This window comes from Furipterus horrens, unplaced genomic scaffold (assembly GCF_987537825.1).
Source record: "Furipterus horrens unplaced genomic scaffold, mFurHor1.1.pri manual_scaffold_1, whole genome shotgun sequence".
Taxonomy (NCBI): domain Eukaryota; kingdom Metazoa; phylum Chordata; class Mammalia; order Chiroptera; family Furipteridae; genus Furipterus; species Furipterus horrens.
In genome coordinates, this window is record NW_028327171.1 from 134,900,746 (window position 1) to 134,925,607 (window position 24,862).

General features: G+C 37.8%; 1 protein-coding gene across 1 annotated transcript in view; it reads right to left on the minus strand.

The window, feature by feature from the left end:
* Positions 1 to 3,524: 3,524 nt before the first annotated feature.
* Positions 3,525 to 24,862, minus strand: part of HNMT (histamine N-methyltransferase) — a 46,839-nt gene continuing 25,501 nt past the window's right edge. The window contains exons 5-6 of the mRNA XM_090267239.1: positions 24,337 to 24,430; positions 3,525 to 4,140 (exon numbers count right to left, since the gene is read on the minus strand). Coding sequence (XP_090123365.1) covers positions 3,785 to 4,140; positions 24,337 to 24,430 — 450 coding nt within the window. The 3' untranslated portion in view covers positions 3,525 to 3,784. The remainder of the gene's footprint in view (positions 4,141 to 24,336; positions 24,431 to 24,862) is intronic.

A 24,862-nucleotide genomic window follows, 5' to 3' on the forward strand; every position in this document is an offset into this window, starting at 1 on the left:
TTGAGATTAACTTTCTGAGCTCATCAACTGTTTAAAGGCTATATGGTATTACTCTCTCAAGTCGGCTCCATTCGTCTGTCTAACTATGGCATACAAATGAGCTCCTCCCACAATGGCAACTCTGAACTTGAATTTATCTCATAACTTCAGTTTGGCTACTATACAAAGCCACCCAGCTTTTTTATTGTTTTTCATGTATGTCAAGCTCATTCCAACACCAGGACCTTTGTACTACAGTTCCTTCTTCCTGAAATGCTCTTGCCCCAACTCTGCCTGGCTTGCTCCTTCACTTCATTTAAACTTCTGTTCAAATCTCACCCTTTTAAAAAGGCCTTCCCTGACCACTCTAATATTATAGTATTCTTTTTTTTATCTAGTTTTATTTTTCTTAATAGTGTCTATCATTATCTTTTTTTTTTTTTTTTGACCTTTATGCCCTCTAGAAATTAGGTTGATGAGGTTTGGGAACTTTATTTTTCATTTTCTTGTTTGTTTTTTACTGCAGTACCACTCTTGCCTAGAGCAATATTTCACACAGTCGACATTGCTTAAATGATACATTTTATGTATAAATGAAATAATGAGTGCCTAACTTCTCAGAATTGTAATTCCAGATTTCTCCAAGAATTAAAAGGATCCATTTCGTATTCTTCAAAAAGAACCACTCCAATCAAATGATAAGCAGACTGTGAGTTGACACTGGTCTACTTGGAGACAATTGAGATGGGATCACTTCACAGAGTACAGAGTGCAGGTACTTACAGTGTTAGGCAAACAGATTTCCTCAGTGGGGCTTAAGTGGCCCAATTCTGATGGCACCTTAAGTTTTGTGAAGCACCAGCGCAGCCTCTAATAGACACAGAGAGGCCTTATACATTTGACTAGAAATGTCAAGGTTAGAAACTAGTTTGGCTCCTCTAGATACTAGCTCTCTGGCCTCAGTGATAATATTCCTTAATTTTATTTTTTATCTACTATGAATTTTATATTAATTTTTATGAGCAATTAGTAGTAATCATAGTTAATATTTTTTGAAATATCCTATGAGCCTGCTGCTACTTTATGAGAATATTTATGTAGTTAACTCTTGAAATCCTCACAATCATCATCTAAGGTAGATGTATGATTATCTTCATTTTGAAGATAAAGAAATGTGGGAATAGAGAGAAAATAAGTTGCCTGAGATCTCATAGTGAGTTAACAGAACCAAGATTCAAATGCAGGAAGTTTGGCTCAACCTCTTCATCTAACAAGACTATTTCATTCACTTATTCCCCTCTGAGGCTTAGCAAGAAGTCCTTATTTTATTAGAAATCACATTCTGAGGGAGTAAACACATGAAAATATGCTCTTAAAATGTCAAAATATTTTGGGTAAGCTATTATTAATAAACACTTAAAATACATCTAATATACCTTTGAGTCTGTGCAGTTTTACAGACTTAAGATCTAGTGTTCTCTATGACCCTTGCATCTGCTTTTATGTATGTACACCAGAAATTTAATATTTTGCCCAAATTGACAGTTTTCAATGAAGACATTTATTTTTATAAGCAAATACAAAGGCCCTAAAATACTGTACTCTAAGTAAGTTAAGGTTTATACTAATACTAGGGCAATGGTTTTGTTGGATTTCTTGAGCTATGTTTGCAGTAAGAATATAAATACATAGGTATAAGAGATACTTGAGATGTAAAGACTTCACTGAAACCTATTATTTAGCACCTTCCATATGCATGGCACCATGTCAAACACTGGGAAATGTACAATGATGTGTATATATATATATAAGTGTTCCAAATTCATGTTGCAGGCTTTTTTTCCCCCTGAATCTCAACATGAAAAGTCAGTATGTGACTTCCCTAATCCTTTGTACTATCTAATGCAGTATAAGCAGAAACCAATAGTTTCATCCCTCGTATCCTTCCACCACCAACTGGCAGATACTCATGGAGATTTTCTTTTAAAAAAGGCTCAAGTGTTCCCATTACATTACACTGAAGCAAGTAAGAATTTATTTATCCTTGTATATTTTATAGTATGGGCTTTATAGGGGTAAGAAAAGACTGTATATATTTACAAATATCCATCTATGGAATGCTATTCTTTTCTATCTTTAAGTAGCATGTTAGTTCTATTCTTGTTTTGTTTTGCAAATGTGCTTTTTAAAAAAGGCCATAATTTACTCTGTAGAACCTTGATTTCCATTGTTTTGGCAAAGTGTTCAAGGTCATCATGGTCCATATTCATCAATCATGAGTGCCTCATGGATTTCCTCTGTCAGTGGTACATATCAGTATGATTAATGACTCAGGGTTCATATTTAGGAAACTGATTGGATAAATGTCATTTCATTTGTTGGAACTTATAATTCAAAAAACATTAATGAAGTTGTCTACGAAAAGAGAGCAATGCAAGCCAGTTTTAGTTACTATGAACAACAAAGCTTACTCATTTGTTAACACAAATAGGTCTGTACTCCAGTGTACTTCTGGGCCTAAGCTAAAAGATTAGGGAGGGACACTAACTCTTTACAGTGGCTATACTGCAGCATTAAGTAGTAACTCTATAATGTGAGTGACTATCATACTGTGTTGAAGGCTTCATTACACAGAAAGTGAGGGTTCATGAGTGCTTTAGTAAGGCCTTACTTTTGTGTTGTTTCTAGCAGGGAGTAATAATTATTTACTTACCTTAAAAATATATTTATTAATTATAAAATTACTTAATTATTTACTTATATAAAGAGATACACTATTTTAATAAGAATCATAGATGTTTATTATTAAAAATAAAATAAAAGAACATCAAATAAGTTTTTAAAAATTCCCTGAAATCTTACTTTCCATAGATGACTCTTGGTCTTAGAAGAGAACTTAGAGACATAAAGGACTATAAAGTACGACAAAAGACTTAATGTTTTCTAGAAATTTAATAAATGATAAGAGGTACATTTTAAGTCAGTGGATTTTTAAAAGTTAATTGTGTTAATATAGCTGGCTTATCTTTTTAACAAAAAAGAGCTTGTTCTCAACCTCACTCATTACACTTATATTAGTTTCAAACTTATCAAAAATTTATTTTTAAATGTAAAACCATAAAATTATTATAAAGTTATTTCTAAATGATTTTAGAAGGCCTTTCAAAATGTGTCAAGAATCGAGAAATTTAAAAAAGAGAGAAAAAACTAAATTTGACTGAATAAAAAAGGAAAACTTAAGTATGTTAAAAAAGAAACAAAACACTATAAAAATCATGGATGAGACTAAAAAAAAAATACGAGAAAAAAGAGCAGCACATAAATTAATTTTACAATGTCCTAAGAGTTTTTACTTTTCATAATCAATAAAAATAAGATATCAACTACAATAATGTACAAAGACAAATACTTCTTCACAAAAGGGGAAAAATTAATAACCATATACTTTTTTCCTGTTAAAAGTATCAAGCATATACTTTATTAGTATTTAAAGAATCCATAGTACATACTTAATTAGTGTTCCAGGGAATTCTAGTACAATCATCAAATGGAAAGAATTTTATTGTTAATAAGCCAGTGGAACTTAGTTTCTCATTTTTTCTGCTGGAGAAGAGATGGCATACGATCAGCAATATCATTTGTGACTGTACGTGGAAGTCCAAGAATGTCTTGTAATTTTCTAGATTTTACATATAAGAGAAAATGTTCTATTTATATTATGAAATGTATTTGTAATTTTAATACAGAAATAAATGATCAACATTGTTTAAAATATAATTTTTGAATACATTCTCATGATTGATATTTATGCCTCAACCACTATGAAACTCAGATTATTATTAAAAAGAACCTTTCCGTCTTTCTTTACACTGAATCCAGGGTCTTGCAAATCTTTCCTAATTTCTGCTTTGAGATCAGGTGGTGCTGTTGTATTAAAGTTGCAGGTTTCTGTCACAAAGTCCCAAAGCAGGTCTCCATTTTCATTGCCATCAATAAAACAGTCAGATATATCCATGGTGGACAGAAGGTCATGACACTCATATGTAATTCCCATCTTGTCCAGCATCTGAGTGAGATCAGTCGATGTGATGTACTGGCAGAGGTCATCTTTGGGTAAGCGGGGTCCATACCTTTTCCATAGCTTGTCCCAACCACTGGTTCCTGTGAGACAGAACGAAGTTCATGCTTTTGTTTATTCATTCTTTCATTTACCTACTCTGCCAAGCAGTGCATTAGATACTTGGGATAGAGTGGTCAAAAAAAAAAAATTCTTACCTTGGTGTAGCTTAATTCAAGGGGTAAAGAGTTTGGGGATATGGAGAGAGAAAGCTAAATCAATCAATCAATCAATCAATCAGTCATGTATCACATGGTATTTAATGCTAATGAAAAAACAAATCAGAACAAAGAATAGTAGGGTCAAAGAGTTGGGTTTCTGTTTTATATATGGAGTTCATAAAAGGTCTTATTACATGACATTTGAGCCAGATATAATAAGCCATGTAGATAGATCAGAGAGAAGATTACTGCTGGAAGAGAGAACTGCAAAGGACTTGAGGCAGGAACATGTTTAAGAACTAGCTAGGAAGCCAGTGAGGTTGGAATTGAGTGAACGAGGGGAAGAGTGGCAAGGGATGGGAGGCCATTGAGGTGCTGTCTGGTAGAACTTTCTGGACTGATAGACTCAAAATGATTTACTCAAACTAAAGACTAAGTAGCTTCTCATGTCTGTTCATTTACTACATTTTGCCTTGAACTGCCAATAACTAGGTGGATTTCTACAGACTTTGTCCCCAACTTTACAATATATTTTAGCAATCAATGTCTGTTGTATTTAATTAAAGACTCAGCCCAGTGTAGAAGCTAAGAGCTGCAGCAGCTGAGGGGAGAGAGAGACATAGATTAGCTTATTCTTTTGACACTTCAAAATCGAGATGAGGTTTGTTATTTAATCTTTACAAATCTCAGTTTTATCATCTATAAGATGGGGATAACCATACTGACCTCAACTGCAACTAAGAGTATTAAATGAGACACTTTAAGTGAATCGTTGCACAATGCTAAGCACATAGCAGATGTGTAATAAGTACTGACAAAATATATGAATATTACACGAAATTAATTTGATAATGTATTTCTACTGGCTGTGAAAAAGCAAAGTACTGTTTAGAATAGCCAAGTGCTGGAAAGAGCCTAAGTGTTCATCATTACATGAGTGGATCAAAAAACTATGGTACATTTACACAATTGAATACTATGAAGCAGAAAGAAGGAACTCCTACATTTTGTGACAGCATGGATAGAAATAGAGAATATTATGCTAAGTGAAATCAGCCAGTTGGTGAAAGACAAATACCATGTGATCTCACCTATAAGAGGGATCTAATGAACAAAATAATGAGCAAAATAGAACCAGAGGCATGGAAACATGGAACACACTGACAGTGACCAGAGGGGATTGGGAGGGGGATAATGGTGGAAAGAAGGGGAAGGGACTAGTCAAAGAACATGTATGAATAGTCCATGGACATGGACAATGGTGTGGGAATTGACTGTGGGATCCGGTGGTGGGCTGGGAGGATGAGGGCAAAGGGGGGAAATTGGGACAACTCTAATGTAATAACAATAAAAAATAAAAAGAAATCTGTGAATTATAATAAATCAAAACAAGTGAATATTGATTTGTAGACTTTCCAATATATGCTTGTAATATTGGGCTGTTACATACAGTCAGTGTAATGGATTAAGTGTGGTGATTAAAGCCTGACTGCTTGAGTGTGAAGCCTGGCTTTTCCTCTTACTAGTCTTTTGAACTTGTGCCTCAGTTTTATCAAATGTAAACAGGAATAATAATAGAATCTATTCACATAATTACTGCAAGAATTAACTGAGTTAAAAAGGGAAGGCACTTAGAACCATGACTGGCACATACTAAACATTGTTGAAGTGTTGGATAATTAAGTTGGACTTGACCAAAGCAATATAAAAGAGAACCTAGATTTTCTATGAAGTTCTAGGCTTAAAGGTGAAGATTTCATTTACATAATGGAATACTATGTGGCTGTAAAAAAAGAAGGGCCTCTTACCCCTTGCGAAAGCATGGATGGACCTGGAGAATATTATGCTAAGTGAAATAAGCCAGTCAGAGAAAGACAAACACCATATGATCTCATGCATACATGAACTCTAATGAACAAAATAAACTGACAAATGAAATAAAACCAGAGGCATGGATACATGGAACAGACTGACAGATCTCAGAGGGAGTGAGGTGGTGGAAGGACTAGAAGAGATTAGCCAAAGAATATATGAGGTCTGTGACAGCCTCGGTTCCCATGCCCTCCCCCCCGCCCCTCGCCTGCTTGCAGCTGCCTGGGAGTTTCCCGTGATAGCGGGGTGCATCAAGCCAAGCCCCGTTTGGCCTTGATCAGCCCGTCATGCTTACAACTGCAAGATATTAAATGACTAAATTCAATAGTTTCTTTTTTCTTCCCCCTATAGAACAACCCCCTCCTTCCCTAGGAGTCCGGAGTTGGAGCCATTCTCTCACAGCGCAGCTCCCAGCCTGCTTGCTAATTCCCTCAATAAACTTCTTTTTCTGCTCATTGCATCTGATAGTTCTCTGAGTGACTCTGCTCTTACATTATGGTGCCGAAACCTGATTGGGATACCGGCTCAATCGGGACTCCTGAGTCGAACTCAGGCCCAAGCTGGCCCTAATCCCTGGGCCCAGAGTTGCTCAGACCTCCATGAGTCGGCAGCTCGTGCTTGCTTCCCCTCTGGCTTGCTGACCCCATCCGCCTCCTTTTTCCTCCAACCCCTCCCCCAACTGCCATTTACTCCCAAGCAACACCTGCCCTCGGATTCATACGTGAGTCTCCACCTTCGTTTCCTCTGGTGGTTCCGTTTCCTGGTCTATCCAAGACCATTCCATGCAGTCTGGCCCTAAATCTCAGCGCTCAGTCAGAACCACTCTCGGGGTCAATCCGGACCCTCTCTCTGGGGTCTGATGACTCCCAGGGATGCCTGGAATAAATCAGCATCTCTCCTCTCGGCCTTTGGCCTTCCCACTCTGGTCAAAAGGGGGGATGATCATCTCAACAGCGTGCGGAGCCGGAACGTTGGCTTGGATTTGCCCTTCTTTTCCTTTTCAGACTCACATTTAACCCTAACTGTCACCATGGGAATCGGCCAGTCCCTCCAACCCAAAGATAACCCTCTTGGGTGTTTAGTCAGTAACCTCAGATCTCTCCAACTAAGTGGAGAAGTCAAGGCTTGTCGACTTATCTTTCTGTCCACTGTCGCGTGGCCCCAATATCCTCTAAATAACCCAAGTCGGTAGCCGGAAAACGGCACACTTAACCTTGAAGTTCTCCCAGATCTCCAGAAGTTTCTCCAGCAGTCAAGTAAGTGATCAGAACTTCTCTGTGCTTAGGCTTTCTGGACTCTTCAGACCAAACACTCTTTCTGCAAACAGCTCACTATCCACCAAGTTCTCCTTATCCGGAAAAAGCCACCTTCCTCTCAATCTTCTGTGCCCTCCGCCTTCCTCCCTCTCCCTCCTTCTCTTCAGTTTTTCTATGCTGAACACTACGGAGTTACAATACAACACAATTAACTAAATTAATTAAGGGTAATCTGGTTATAGGTCTATCTCTTGTCCTTCTTTAGAGTTTCCCTGTCTTGCTTGCTGAGCTGCCTGGCTGCATTTTCCTGTTTCCCAGGATTTAGTAATGAATGTCCTCCCCTCATTTTTCAGATGTCCTTTGTTCTCAGAGGCATTTGTGCTAAGCCATGGAATGTCCCTTTTCTAATGTTAATATTGTTAACTCCGCTCAAAACAAACAAACAAGCAAAATCCTCTAATTACATTTGCCCTTTACTGCTATTTATTTTCCTACTGGTCCGGGAGCCACCAGTTTCCTTGTTTCTCACACTTGGACACTTTTGCTCCCACTCTGCACCACCTGGCCCTGTGCTTCTGCCTCTGCTGCGCTGGTGCCAGATCTCCCCGGCTGCGCCGTGACCAGGCTGCCCAGGGAGGACTGAGGCATGTGGTTTCTCCGCCCTCCGCCCCCTTTAGGATCCCAGTCCCTGACTCCTCACAGTTCCCAGCCCTCCAAGACACTGGACCTTCTCCTCCCCATACCCATCACTACACTCAACATTTCTCCTCCTTTTTACACCCCTTCCCCAACATACAAGACACCCCTCTACCCCAGGTGGGATCCTGGTTTATAGATAGAAGCTCCTATAAGACTGGCCCAAAAGAAGCAAAATATACCATAACTACCCTCACCTTCATTAAGTCATTAAGTTGGAACACTTGCCCTCCGGTACCTCTTCCCAACAGGCATAACTTAGTACCCTAATGTAGGCCTCGGCCCTTATAAAAAATCATCAGGTCACTATATACACTGACTCCAAATATACCTATCACATCATACATTCACACATAAAACTCACACAAGCCCAACCCTCCTCTAAATAAGCCTTCCACAGGCCCTACTCTTTACTCACCTCATCTTGCAAGAACTCCCCCAGACTATGTCTCAGTTTTTAGAACGCATCTCAGATGCACGGCTGTAGGGCACTCTCAGCAACTACACCCCTGATGAAATTTACTTTTACCCTTTCATCCTAGTTCTATCGCTTGCTAACTTACTCGAATCACCGTAACCATACTAACTCCCCTCACAATTACAATTATCGCCCTTCTAACCTTTACCATCACCTCATATCAACATCCTTTAGCCCCCACAATACAGCAAAAATGTGCTTAACCAACAAAACCAACTACTAAATCTGCCTCCACTCCTCCCACCACCCAGACATTGAGGTAACAGCCTTCCCATCCAATCTCGCCACCTCATATAACCTTACTGCCTACTTTCTCCCATCCCCCTACTACACGGGTTCAGCAGGTCTCCCTGGAGCAGCCCAGCCAGTAGCCACAGTCACTCATATTATAGGTCCTGCCGCTCTCTGCATCTGCTTCAGACATGTCAATGGCACCCACATTCAGCCTTGCTCCTTAGGCGCACTCAACCCTTCCCTTCTCTGCAACCACATGCTAGACCTAACCTTCATAACTCAGCTCCTACTTGATCAAAAACTCCGACTTGTCCTTACATTTTAGCCCAAATTCACAATCATAACAACACTTCAGATTTTCCTGCTACCCCTACATGGATCATGAATTTTCGATTTAACCAATACAGCCAAACATTTCTTCACAAAATCCTCCATAATATTTAATGCCAGTCAATAAAAAACAAAACTCACCCCAATTACATTACCATCAACAAAGCAAAACATAGCACTGCTATTTCCCTTCAAGGGACGGAATATCGCTTCCTATATAGCACGCAAGCATACCTAATAATTCCTCCTTACTAGACTGGCACCTACATAATAATCGCTCTAATACTAAATATATCTATACTAGGTCCCCAGCAAATGGCCACTTCTGAGACAATCCCCAACCTTGGTTCCTTCCTCAAGACCTCCCTCTTGTCCCGCCCCCAACACAAACAAGACTGGCAATAGTCTGAGTTTAGCAGACATACATACAGCAACCTTATCCTTAAACAACCGAAAATAGGGCATTTCATATATAAAAGCTTCTTCTTGTTCGTAGGAATACCCCAATTAAAAAAATCAGTACTAAATCTCTCTTTATCCCTTCAAAAAACTTAAAATGCCACCCTCCAAGCTCTAAAAAACAGCAAGAATCCCTAAACAGCCTAGCAGATGTAGTTCCCCAAAACAGGAGGGCCCTAGACACACTCACAGCCGAAGGAGGAAAACCTGTGCCACGCTAAACGAAACTGCTTTTACATTAACAATACAGACATAATAAAAACTTTACAAATACTTAAAAAAAAAAAAAAAAAAAAACACATTAACATTATTGCCCAAGCTAGGAAACGGGCATATGAAAAATCCTGGTTCGGAACCTTCCTCTCATACTTCTCCTCTCCCTTAAAGTGATCCTAGTGCCTCTCATAACCCCACTGCTTCTCCTCCTATTATTCCTTACCCTTGGCCCTTGCTTCCTCACACTACTAATTAACTTTATTCAAAAAATGGTTCAATCCGTAACAGCCTCTACTGTCCATATTATACTCTTATTACGATCTTTCAGCTATCAACCCATGGCAAGAGATAACCCCCAAACCGGCAGTCAACCCCCTACCATCGCCCTAACTCAGCAGGAAGTCATTATAGAAGAGATTCAATGACCCTTCTCCCAACCAGTCTCTGCCACCCCCCAAAAAAACACACCCACCCCTTGCCTCCTTTTATTAAAACAAAAAGGCTAGAATGACAGCCTAGGTTCCCATGCCCTCCCTGCCTCGCCTGCTTGCAGCTGCCTGGGAGTTTCCCGTGATAGCGGGGTGCATCAAGTCAAGCCCCGTTTGGCCTGGATCAGCCTGTCATGCTTACAGCTGCAAGATAAATGACTAAATTCAATAGTTTCTTTTTTCTTCCCCCTATAACAATGCCCTCCTTCCCTAGGAGTCCAGAGTTGAAACCATTTTCTCATGGCACGGCTTCTAGCCTGCTTGCTAATTCCCTCAATAAACTTCTTTTTCTGCTCACTGCATCTTGATGGTTCTCAGAGCAGCTCTGTTTTTACAGTCTGTTTAGAGGGTAACCAGCCATGTAATGTGAAAAACAGAGATATCTATTGAAGAAGATACAAGATACAAGAAACATTGTACATAGGACAATGACACCTCAGTCTCCTTCAAAATAGACACCTTGTGACCTCACACAATTCTCCCAATGGCCATCAGCTGCCTCATTGTATTTTCCTGAATCTCATCAACATTCTAAAATCTCTTCCCTTTCAAAGGTGATTTTAGTTTTGGGAAAAGGCAGAAGTTGCAGGGCACCAAATCTGGGCTATAGGGGGCTGAGTCACCTGGGTGACTTGATGTTTCACCGAAAACTTTACAGGAGATGGAGGGCACATTGTGATGAAGCTGCCAATCACCAGTTGCCCATAGCTGCGGTCTTCTGAGTCATCCAAATAGTTTCCACAGAGGAATTTTCAAGCTAAATACAAAATCTGATGCAGGTTCATTGCTCTACTCACTCACTCCTTTTGAATGTGATGGCCACACAGTACACATATTCACTCAACAACATCTACTGTCTCCACTGACTAGGGCAGTGAAGTCATCATTGTTCACACATGTGCATTCCAGTCCACTCTTCTTGGCTGCCAGGTTACATCGATCTGGTGCAAATCATTCTCATTATATTAACTATGGCTGGACTTTTTCTAGACAGACCTTGTATATGCATATATGGATAGCTCATGGACACAGACAACAATATGGTGAAGGCTGGGGTGGTGGAGGGGGATATAGGGGGGAAAATTGGGGGACATCTGTAATAATGTCAACAATTTAAAAAAATGAAGATTTCTTAAAACTTTCTTGGTTCCCAAACCTATTTTATGATCTAATGAAAGTAACTGACTTTCCAGAAAAGTACACAAATAAGACACACCCACACCGTTGTGCATATAATTACAGGATGCTCAAAAACTACTGATCCTCATCCAGGGACTAGGTAGGCTCAAGTCCCTGATTTAACTCAACAAAAGAGACTATTCAAGGCAGAAACAGTAAATAATAGCCTAAATAATTGATGTTCCATTTATAGTTCAGAAGAGGGAGTGATAACTGCAGAATATACTCTAGGAATTGGAATGAAGCAAAAAAAAATAAAACCTTAGTTCAATGAAAAAAAACAAGGGTCATGAATATATATATGTATATATATATATATATACATATATATATGTTCATGAATATAATATCTATATCTATATATATCTTTTATTCCAAATAAGAATTTGCCTACAAACAAGAATTTATATGATGATAAATATTTTAACCTGGCAAAGAAAAAATAGCAAAACACTAATGGCAGAAAATTTGCTGGTGTCAGTGTTCTGTGATCGGTTGCCATTTCTGAGCTGAGCAATTATACACTTTCTGACTGATGCATTATCATAATGGCTCTCAGTAGGCACAACATATGGTGTTATTTTTGTTTTCAACATGATCTAAACCAGATTCTTTTTCCCACTGTATTAAAAAGAACACACCATGATTTGCCTCCTAGGTAAGGAGAGGGAAGGACAGAAAACTTTAATGATCTCCTTCTGGCTAATATCTCTTAACCAGATAGATTGCATTTTATTTAGCAACTCATTCAACTAATACCTGGCTACTACATTGGCAGAAAAACATGTCAGTTGACACATTTTAGTGTGTATACACCTCTTTTGTTCTTATTTCTCTTCTTTTTATTTCCAGATCAAATCTTTTATCTTCATCATCAGAAACTTCTGCTTGTTATAATTAAGTGAATATTTAATGAAGCTGGTCTAGTTCTGTAATGAATACTTAGGAACACAGATGAAAGCCTCTCTTCCCTCAAGCAACTTGTATTCTAATAGGCTGACCAGAGATGTCATTTAATTCTGATTTTAATTTCTCTTTCTTTCCCTAATTAGTTCCACTTGCCTACCCCTCATTGCTTTTATCCACCTATTTCAGTTTGTACTTTGTGTGTGAGTGTGAATGTCTTTGTTTTTTGTTTTTTAATAAGAGAGAGGCAAGGAGAAAGAGATAGAAAGGGAGAGAAACATGGATCTGTGAGAGAAAAAAATCGATTGGTTGCCCCTTGCATGCCCCTAACCAGGAACATGGCCCATAACCCAGGCCTGTGTCCTGACTGGGAATCAAACAGGCAACCTTTTGGTTTGTGGATGACACCCAACCTACTGAGCCACACTAGTCAGGGCTTATGTGTCTTCTTTAATGAGCCTTTTATTTCTGTTTATTAAACCTATCTTCAAATCTCCAGAACTTTCTGTATTATCTGATTCCATGTCCATAACATAGTAGGTTTTGGCTAAAACATGTTTTTGTTTCTTTTTCTTTTTTTTGGAAGAACATTTGGAACTAGTTGTATTTTAGATATCATAAAGGAGAAATAATAATTATTCAGTTCAGTTCAAACACATTTACTGGAAGTCTTCTAGGTGCCAAAAGCTTTGCAAAGATCTGAGACTGGAGACAAGAGGCAGAGCCTCCTGTTCTCAAGGAACTATCCCTAAACTCCCCATATGCCTCTGATAGGAAACTCAGAACACTGCTGCAAGTGTTTACATGTCTGAATCCTGCATGAAATTAGCAGCCTTTCAAAGGCAAAAGCAAAGTTATCTTTGCAACCTTCAGAGCCTAGCAGTGACTGACCATAGCAGCTCAATAAAAGCTGAATGAGCGAATTCTATACTACTATCCTGTGCAGCCAACCTGGAACTGAGTAGTCTGTGTTTTGAATAAGGCTGAACACACATGACTCCTGAGCCAAGCAAGGTACTCTGCATAATTAAATCGGGAAACTGACCCCTATATTTCATTATCTTATAATCTAATAAATTGCAAAAATTAGTTCTCAAATTACAAAGAATTCAGCCTAGTCAGAGAAATAACTCATAAATTCAGTGATAGGTTAGTGTCTGACTGAGATGGACAGGCAAGAGCCTTAGTTGTGTGGCATATTTAAGATGACCACATAGAGCAAGATGTTAATCCAGACTCCTTTATATGCCTAGATTAGGCATTGGCTACATGAGTGCTCTCAGAAATTTAATTTAATTTAATGACAAATCTTAATTTAGGCTATCTAAATCTGTCTACAATGAGCACTCAGTTTTCTGCATTGCAGTGCAGCTATGAATGACAATATTGCCCTGAAAGAAAAGATATATACACACAGGTTTCTTCACTTCTAGGTAATTATAGAGCAGATTCTGTTTAGAAGGTGACTGCAAGAAACCAGACGAAAACAGAGCCTAATGTGAACTGTTTTAGCATAGGTGTTCCAAGTTTCGGGGTAATATTTAACTTTAAGGAATGTTTTCATTGGACATGTATGGAGAATGGGATTTCAAGAATTATAGTTTGGGCTGAGAGGGTCGTTTAGGGCAGTGGTTTTTATACAGAGGTGGGAAGGGAAGTTGATTGGGCACCTCCAATGCCCTGGAGAGCTTTCTAAACTTGTTTACTATCCACAGAATGGTATGGCAGATAGGAATTTGAAGTAAAAATGAAAGATAGAAAAAAAAAGACTAATACAAATGTGGACCAACCCTACAAATGTTGATTGACAATGACATAAGTCATATCTGACTGGACATTTCTTGTGATTAAATTTGTCTCCACTATTGGAAACTGACCATGACTATTTTTCTAAAAGCTGACCTATATATTTATATCAGCTCTATTAATACAACAAAGCAATTACTGATATTTTTAAAAAATGAAACCGCAATCACTTCTATATTAATATGTTGTTAGTGAAATAAGCCAGGCAAAGAAAGCAAAATACCATATGATATCACCTAATACAGGAACTTGAAGAGCAACACAAACAAACTAAATAGGACAAAGAGTAGAATAGTAGTCAGTAGGGGGGAGGGGGGAGGGAGAGAAGGGGGATAAGTAAGGGAAGGGTCTAGTCAAGGAACGTGTATGAATGACTCATGGACATGGACAACGGGGAGGGATATGATTGTGGGAGAAGGGGTGGGCTGGGTGGGGGGAGCAATGGGGGAAAATGGGACAACTGTAATTGAAAAACCAAAAAATAAAAGAAATTAAAAAAATGCTTTTTTATGTACACAGGTTTATTGAGATGAGAGAGAGCAAAAGGGAGTTTGCTCTATGTGATAAATAAGAGGGATGGAAGGGAGAAGTGAGGAGTTAGTATCTTTGAAAAAGTACTGAGCTAAGAGGATATGGGTGAGATCTGAAAGAAGTTATAAGTAGGTGCAAGGGAACTGGGTCCCAACTGAGCAAGAGAAAAGCTGGAAAAAGAGTGGCTGTGAGACGCTGATGTTCTTCCTCTCCATAGATGTCAACATCTTCCAAAATCAAAGAACAGTGCTTTGGTGAATGAAAGAAACAGAGCTATGTCCATGTTTGGAGTAAAGCAGAACAGGATCAAAAAAGGTAGCAGCAGTGCATACAAGGTTTAGCCATAAGAAATCAAAAGTTGAACTGGGAGCAGAAGTTGAAGCAAATGGTTCCTGGCAATCATTAGAAGCATTGACCCCCAGGTGTCCTCACGAGTCACAGACCAAGTGATAGAATACCAAGTTACTTGGGATGAGGGCTTCAGTTACTTACTCTGGATTTTTAAGAGTTAAGTATGAGCCCATAGACTAGGAAATCTGGAGACATCCAGGTCACATTAAGTTGATGACAATTTTATTTAACTGAAAGGTAGAATCTTTTTTTAATTGAAAAGAAAACTATATTGAACAAGATAGTTTGTGTTTTAAATTTATACTCTTATATAATAAATTCCTGTACTTAACAACTCTTCTGGTAAATAGAAACAATAAAACTATAACTTTTAGCCTTAAGAGAGAAATACAATACCTAAATCTATTTTTTTCCTTTTGCTAAATCTTTCTTTAAGAAGAAATGTATGATATTTCTCCCAAACTGTATAAAATCTTCTAAGAAAGAATGCATATGATAAAGGAAGGAAGTAATGAAAGTCCCTTTACTAATTGAACAACTGTTATCTGTTGCATGCTTATGTCTAGAAATAGTATTTATTAACAATGTTTTCCTCTTTGGGATACCTGTCTACCATGCTGTGTACAGTAATGAGGAATTATGAACTACATACTGAAAAAGTAAAATATTTTCACCATCAAACCACACTGACTGAATAATATTTGAGTTAAAATATATTTTTTAATTAAAAAGCTAACTGATTTTTAACACTTTACTCACTTTCTTTGATTTTTCCCAGTGAAAATATATATACATTGTACATATGAATCACATATATGCATAGATACTATATAATGTAGGTATGATTATCCAGAAATAGCTGTTGGGTGAACAGATTCATAGAGAAAGGTCACACAGCTAGAAAGTGCCTCAGCATTCTTGCTTCGTGTATCATCATACATTTCACTGGGCCTGTTTTGGTTTGCATATTTCTTGATGCCAATGAACCATGGATTATATTAACATATTCTTGATAAAGCCAGCAGAATCCTGTATCCATAAGGGCATTTAGTCAATTCTCAGTTGCTTGTAGACTGCTCATGCCACTTTCTAAACCTTAGGCTGGCTTTTTCTTATTGGTAGATATTTGCTCATAGAAAGCTGACTTTTGACACTCAAATACCTCTGAAAATATTTAAGAATATATCAAATATAAGTAAGACTGGATCTTCTATGGATATTCAATATGCTCTAAAATCAAACATATGTCTTCTGGATAAATTGCTGTTTCTGTCTACAATGCTTTTTCTGTATTATTGATAAAGATTATCAAAAATAGACTGCCTTCAATGTTGATAACTAAGTTTACTTTGATATTCCTAAATGCAGAACAAAGTATTTTACCTAAGTGTCCTAATTTAGAGAGAAATTAACAGGAAGCATCTAGTTTCCATAAGCACTTCTAAATGGGAAAACAGAACTCTCCCATTTAAATAAGTATTTTTAACTAACCAGAGATAAAAATAGTATATCAAAATGTTCCCTTGGGGAAAAGGTTGTTTATAGGAGTTCTCATTTGCCAAACTCCCACATGGGTTCAAACCCAAGATTAAGGATAGCCACCATGTTTGTCATCCTTAAAGTCATTGTTCATATTTAAGAAAAAATGAATGGTGTGACATATCATTTTTTGAGTATGGGGTCTGGTATAAGCTTAAGAAGATGTAAATTGTTTTATATCTACAGTCAGCCTGCCTAGTACTGCATGGATAGTCCCTAAAAATTAAAGAATAAAAAAGTTATGAATTAATGAATTCACCAATATCAATGTTTCATTTGCTAATGTTTACTTATGCTCTCTATGTGGTACTTATTATATCCCTGGAAGCAACATGAGATGATTAAATGTCTTCTTTGGAAAATAACATAAAACAAGAGGAGAAGATGGCGGAGGAGTGAGGGGAGGCTGCGCTTTCTGGCTCCCGAGACCTGTCTGTAGTTTGGGCTAATTGCAGACAGAACATCTCAGTGAGCAGCTGGACACCAGTAGGAGTCGAGCCTTGGCACTGCTGGATTAGAGAAAACCAGCTGGGAGCAACCTGTTTGGTGAGGATAGCGGAGGAAAAAGGGACGAGACGGGATTTCTGACTGGGGTAGCTCCCTGAGCAGCGGCTAGAAGTACACTAAGACTTTTTAGCGACCACAGGCTTCCCCAGAGAGGAATCGGGAGGAGAGTGGACCTCTGCCCGCTGGCAGTGCCAGGAGAGGACCAGGTGACATCTGGTGCTGAAAGACAAGAAACAGTATACTGCTGTGCATGTCAGAACGTGATTTTCCTTTATTTTTTTCTCTTGTGAACTGCGGAGAGGGGCAGAAAGGCTGGGGGCGATAGGACATTCTTGAGGAGCACAGGCACAGAAGTGTGCTTGCCCACTCCCCAACCCTCCCCTTGGGTAGCACGGGCGTGCACAGGGAACTGCCCTCATTCACTGGCCCAGGCGTGCAACCAGTACGTCGGCCGCGCGTCTGGGTGCCCCTTGGACACACCCCAACAGACATAAGATTAGTGCCCCAACGGGCGCAGGGAGGGCCCGCTGGGCACGCAGAAGACCAGGCGCAGACACCCCTGGCCAGCCCCAGTGGGCACCAGGCCGGAGCGCAGACCACTTGCGTGGGCTCTGCTCATGCCTGCCCAGACAGGTGAGGGAACAGCGGGAGGCTGTGGCGCGGGAACAGTGGGCTAGCGCAGGCCACCTTGCTTGCACACATGCGTGCACAAGCACCCCAGCTGGCTCCAAACAGGCACCAAACCTGCAAAGATCAGGAAGCTCTGGCCCGTCTCATGAGACCAGCTGTGGGTCCAGAAAAAGAAGACAACACACAAAGGCTGAACTGAGTAAAAACTTTCCTTTTGTATATATATATACATATATATATATTTTTTAAAATTTTTATTTCTATTTTAGTTTTTTTATTTGTATTTTATTTTAATATTTTTAAATTTCTTATTTTTTATTTTAATTTTTACTTATATTTAAAAATTTTTTTAAACTATCTCTTTAATTTGTTTCATACCATCTCTCCTCATCCTTCCTCTTTAATTTTTGTTTGTTTTGTTTAACCTCCCTTTTACACTAAATAAATAGAATAGAACTACTATATAAATCTAATACTATACAATTTCACTTTTTTACTATATTCTGCATTCTTCTCTTTTTCTTTTATTATTATTAACATACAATGTAAATATTTCCTACTGTCTTACATAGTCTCAACACTACTTGCTACTATTACTAATCTATCATCCCCTCTCTCAAAAATCTTATTTTTCCTCTTTAAAAACAACTCTTATCTATTCTTCTGATAGTATAAAAGCCCTAACCTCTCTATATTTATATTAATACTACCTCATTTGCTGACGATAGCAGGATAGAGGGTGGGGGATATTTTTGAGGGTGTGGGTTTCCTGCCTGGGCTGTGTGTTTATGTTTTTAACAGTATCTCCACAAAATAACTCAAGACAAAGTGGACAGAGTGACTCTCAATCATCTAGCCAGAGGGAAGATCCCACCAAAGAGCATCTGAAATATAACCACACGGCATAAACAAATGACATAAAGGGTAACCCAAGGACATCAAGCTCAGGAGATCAAAGAGACTGCAGCACTGAAACACTCAGATCTCTTATAAAGAATCTCATACCACAAAGGTGGGAAGTCAAAGCAGACAAAAACAAAAACAAACAAGAAGAATCCAACATGGTAAGAGGCAGAAAAAACCTCTCAATGAAAAGAAAAGAGGAATCCCCAGAAAGAGAGGTAGATGAAATAGACATAGCCCAAATGTCAGACATGGAATTCAAAACAATGGTGGTGAAGAAGCTCAATATACTCGACAACCTCAAAAACAACTATGACAACCTCCAAGGAAGTGACCAACAGCTCCAAGAAAATTACAGGGAACTTATGGAGAACTACACCAGCATAAAAAAGGACATAGAAACTATTAACAAGAACCAGAAAGAAATGAAGAATACAATCTCTGAACTGAAAAACATAGTAGAATCAATCAAAAGCAGGCTAAACGAAGCAGAGGATTGGATCAGTGAATTAGAGGACATTGTAGAAAAAAACACCCAGACAATACAACAAAATGAAAAAAGATTGAAATAATATGAACAAGATGTAAGGGAATTACAGGATAGCATGAGAAAAATAATATGATCATTGGAATAAAAGAGGGAGAAGAAGAGGAACAAGGAATAGAAAAGCTGATAGGAGAAGTAATGACAGAAAATTTTTCCGACCTGATGAGAGAAAAAGTTATGCAAGTTCAAGAAGTACAGACAGTCCCAATGAGGAGAAACAAAAAAAAAAAAAATACCACTCCAAGGCACATCATAATCACAATGGCAACATTCAAAGACAAAGAGAGAATCCTAAAAGCAGCAAGAGAAAAATAGAAAATAACATACAAGGGAGCTCCGATAAGGCTATCGACCAATTTCTCAACAGAAACACTACAAGTCAGAAGGGAATGGTCAAAAATATTTCAAGCAATGAAAACCAAAGGCCTACAACCAAGAATACTCCACCCAGCAAGGCTCTCATTCAAAATGGAAGGTGAAATAAGGAGTTTCCCAGACAAAGGAAGACTAAAAGAATACATCTCCACCAAACCAGCATTGCAAGAGATGCTAAAGGGAATATTTTAAGAAAAAAAAAAAGAAAAAAAGAGGAGAGAAATACAGGTACAAAGGGAAATGAATAAACGCATGTCAATAATAACCTTAAATGTAAATGAATTAAATGCTCCAATTAAAAGACATAGGGTAACGGAATGGATAAGAAAACAGGACCCACATATTTGCTGCCTACAAGAAACACATCTCAAAACAAAAGATTCACACAGACTAAAAGTAAAGGGATACAAAAAAGTATTCCAAGCAAACGGACATGAAAAAAAAAAGCTGGGGTAGCAGTACTCATATCAGACAAAACGAATTTCGAAGCAAAGGCAATAAAAAGAGACAAAGAAGGACACTTCATAATACTTATGGGAACAATCCATCAAGAAGATACAACACTGATAAACATATATGCACCCAACATAGGAGCACCCAAATACATAAAGAAAATACTAGAACACCACAAGAAGGATATTAACAGCAACACACTCATAGTAGGGGACTTTAACACTCCATTATTAACAACAGACAGATCTTCGAAGCAAAGAAACACCAAGGATATACAGGCATTGAACAACACACTAAACCACATGGACTTAACTGATATATATAGAACTTTATACCCCAAAGAAGCAAAATATACATTCTTTTCAAAAGCACATGGGACATTTGCAAAGATAGACCACATGATAGGACACAAAACAAACCTCAACGAATTCAAGAAAATTGAAATCATATCAAGTATCTTTTCAGACCACAATGCCTTGAAACTAAAAATCAACCTCAGAGAAAAAAAATCAAAGACATCCAAACTCATGGAGAATGAATAACATGCTATTAAGTAATGAATGGGTTAACAATGACATCAAAGAAGAAATCAAAAAATTTCTGGAAACTAATGATAATAAACACACAGCAGCCCAAAACCTATAGGACACAGCAAAAGCAGTCGTAATAGGGAAGTTCATAGCAATACAGGCATATCTAAAAAGGATAGAAGAATCTCAAATAAAAAATCTAACCCTAAAGCTACAAGACTAGAACAACAACAACAACAAAAAAGCCTAGGGCAAGAAGAAGGAAGGAAATCATCAAGATCAGAGCAGAATTAAATGACATAGAGACCAAACAAACAACTCAAAAGATCAAGGAAACTATGAGCTGGTTCTTTGAAAAAATAAACAAAATCGACAAGCCTTTAGCCAGGCTCATCAAGAAAAAAAGAGAGAGGACCCAAATAAACAAAATCAGAAATGAAAAAGGAGAAATCACGACTGATACCACAGAAATACAAAGGATTTTAAGAAATTACTACAAACAACTGTATGGCAAGAAATTTGACAACCTAGAAGAAATGGACAAATTTCTAGAAACATATAACCTTCCAAAACTGAATCAAGAAGAAGTAGAAAGTCTCAACAGACCAATAACAAAGAAGGAAATTGAAACAGTAATCAAAAATCTCCCGGCACACAAAAGCCCTGAACCGGATGGCTTCACAGGCGAATTTTACAAAACATTTAGGGAAGAAATAACTCCTACCCTCCTCAAACTATTCTAAAAAATCCAAGAAGAGGGAAAACTCCCAAACTCTTTCTATGAAGCCAGTGTTACCCTAATTCCAAAACTGGGTCAAGACACAACAAAGAAAAAAAACTACAGGCCAATATCACTGATGAAAATAGATGCGAAAATCCTCAATAAAATATTGGCAAACAGGATCCAGCAATACATCAAAAAGATCATACACCACAATCAACTGGGATTCATCCCAGGGATGCAAGGATGGTTTAATATATGCAAATCAATAAATATAATACATCACCTAAACAGAATGAAAGACAAAAATCACATGATCATATCAATAGATACAGAAAAAACATTTGATAAAGTACAACACCCATTTATGATGAAAACACTCAGCGAAATGGGAATAGAGGGAGCATACCTTAACATAATTAAGGCTATATATGAGAAACCTGAAGCCAACATCATACTCAATGGACAAAAACTGAAAGCATTCCCCCTGAGATCAGGAACAAGACAACGCTGCCCACTCTCTCCACTCCTATTCAACATAGTGTTGGAAGTCCTAGCCATAGCAATCAGACAAGAAAAAGAAATAAAAGGCATCCAAATCGGGAAAGAAGAAGTAAAACTATCATTATATGCAGATGACATGCTAGTATACATAAAAAACACTATAAACTCCATTAAAAGACTACTCGACATAATAAGTGAATTTGGCGAAATAGCAGGGTACAAAGTCAATATACAGAAATCTAAGGCATTTCTGTACACCAATAGAATATCAGAGACAGAGACAAAAAAGACAATACCCTTTACTATAGCAACAAGAAAAATAAAGTACCTAGGAATAAACTTAACCAAGAAGGTAAAAGACCTGTACTCTGAAAATTATGTAACATTGAAGAAAGAAATTAAGGAAGATACAAATAAATGGAGGCAAATACCATGTTCTTGGATGGGAAGAATCAACATCATCAAAATGGCCATACTACCCAAAGTAATTTATAGATTCAATACAAACCCTATTAAAATACCAATGACATATTTCAAAGACCTAGAACAAATACTCCAAAAATTCATATGGGACCAAAAAGGACCCCGAATAGCAAAAGCAATCTTGAGACAGAAGAACACAGCAGGAGGAATCACAATACCAGACATCAAACAATACTACAAAGCAACGGTGATCAAAACAGTCTGATACTGGCATAAGAACAGACATATAGGTCGGTGGAACAGAATAGAGCCCAGAAATAAATCCAGAAATCTACAGTCAACTAATATTTGATAAAGGAGGAAGGAACATAAAATGGAGTGAGAAGAGCCTCTTTAACAACTGGTGCTGGTAGAACTGGACAGGGATGTGCAAAAAAATGAAACTAGACCACCAACTTACACCACACACGAGAATAAACTCAAGATGGATCCAAGACTTAATTGTAAGCCGTGGCACCATAAAAGTCCTAGAGGAAAACATAGGCAGGAAAATTTCAGATATCCCAGGTAACAATATTTTCGCGGATACATCTCCTAAGGCAAGAGAAATAAAGGAAAAAATAAACAATTGGGACTACATCAAACTAAAGAGTTCTTCTCAGCAAAAGAAAACATCAGCAAGATGAAAAGGAAACCAACCATATGGAAAAACATATTTGCCAAAGATATCTCAGACAGGGGACTGATCTCCAAATCATATAAAGAGCTTATACGACTCAACATCAGGAAAACAGACAACCCAATAAAAAAATGGGCAAAGGACCTGAACAAACACTTCTCCGAAGAGGACATACAGAGGGTTCATAGACACATGAAAAAATGCTCAACATCACTAGCCATCAGAGAGATGCAAATGAAATCCACAATGAGATACCACTTTACACCAGTCAGAATGGCCATCATCAACAAATGAACAAACAATAAGTGCTGGTGAGGATGTGGAGAAAAGGGAACCCTACTGCACTGTTGGTGGGAATGCAGACTGGTGCAGCCACTATGGAAAACAGTATGGAACTACCTCGAAAAACTAGAAATGGAACTGCCTTTTGAACCAGTGATTCCACTGCTAGGATTATACCCTAAAAATCCTAAAACCCTAATTCAAAAGAACTTATTATGCACCCCTATGTTCATAGCAGCACTGTTTAGAATAGTCAAGTGCTGGAAACAGCCTAAGTGCCCATCTGTAGATGAGTGGATCAAAAAACTGTGGTACATTTACACAATGGAATACTATGCAGCAGAAAGAAAGAAGGAACTCCTGCCATTTGCGACAACATGGATGGAACTAGAGAGAATTACGCTTAGTGAAATAAGCCAGGCAGAGAAAGAAAAATACCATATGATATCACCTAATACAGGAAACTAAAGAACAACATAAACAAACTAACGAAATAGGACAAGGAGCAGAATAACAGTCAATAGGGGGTAGGGGGAGGGAGAGAAGAGGGATAAGTGAGGGAACGGTTTAGTCAAGGAACATGTATGGAGGACTCATGGACATGGACAAAGGGGGGGGATATGATTGTGGAAGAAGGGGTGGGCTGGGTAGGGGGGAGCAATGGGGAAAAATGGGACAACTGTAATTGAAAAATCAAAAAATAAAATTAAAAAAATAAGTTAATAAAACTACATAAAACAAGTGAACAGTTTTTAATAGTTATTTGAGAAACCTATAAAGAACAATATTGGTAATGGCTCTGGAAATGCAATTTAGCCAAAGATGATCACATTCCAAATATTTTAAATGTTATTTATTTATTTATTTATATCTATAAGTATCAGTCAGAAAAAAAGAGACATTCAAGGGGAGAAAAAGGCGGTAAACAGAAATATTTAATGTTTCTAGCCTCATTAAAGATTACTAGCTGTTATATTTGCTCTATGTTATATAAAAATGAATTTATATTTGGATAGCAACAACTTTCCTCAAGAGAAAGAAATATATAGACATTTAATTGCACTAGGCCCCCTAAATTAGGAGCTGTTGTGAAGGACTTGCCTAATACACACTTCAAACACATGCATCCATACATATATGCAGTATTGCTGTTTTAAAATTGAAGCTGGATGAAAATAACTTACCTGACACAACAATAATAAGAATCTTAGCATTGGTAGCTAAGAGACTATGGAAGAATTTCAGGGTTGCTGGGATGTCTTTTACATAATACAGCATCTAGAAATAAAGGAAAAGAGAAGTGAAACACTTTTCTATGTCAATATCTTTGTGTGCTTGAACTAGATACAAGTAGGTTTTACTAAACAAAACACTTAAGTTTAAAAATTAAAGATGTGATGTGGTGAGATAGAATAATAATGTGAGAAAAATCTTGAGGAAAGGGAAACTATGTTATTTGCTCAACTAGAGCCAAATAGTTTTAAATTTACTCTCTCTTACTTTAATAACACAGGTAGGTGGAGACACTTAGTCTCCACTCCACATGGAGGCAATGATTCTATCCTTACTCTGTATTTTGTGAATTGCAGTTTTTCTGGGAGAAAATGGTGCTGGCACTATAAACACAGACTCCGTTTCATAGAATGTTGCTTTAAAATTAAGCCCTTTGTGCTAGCTTCACCATGTGTTCAGATGCTTTTTTTAAATCAC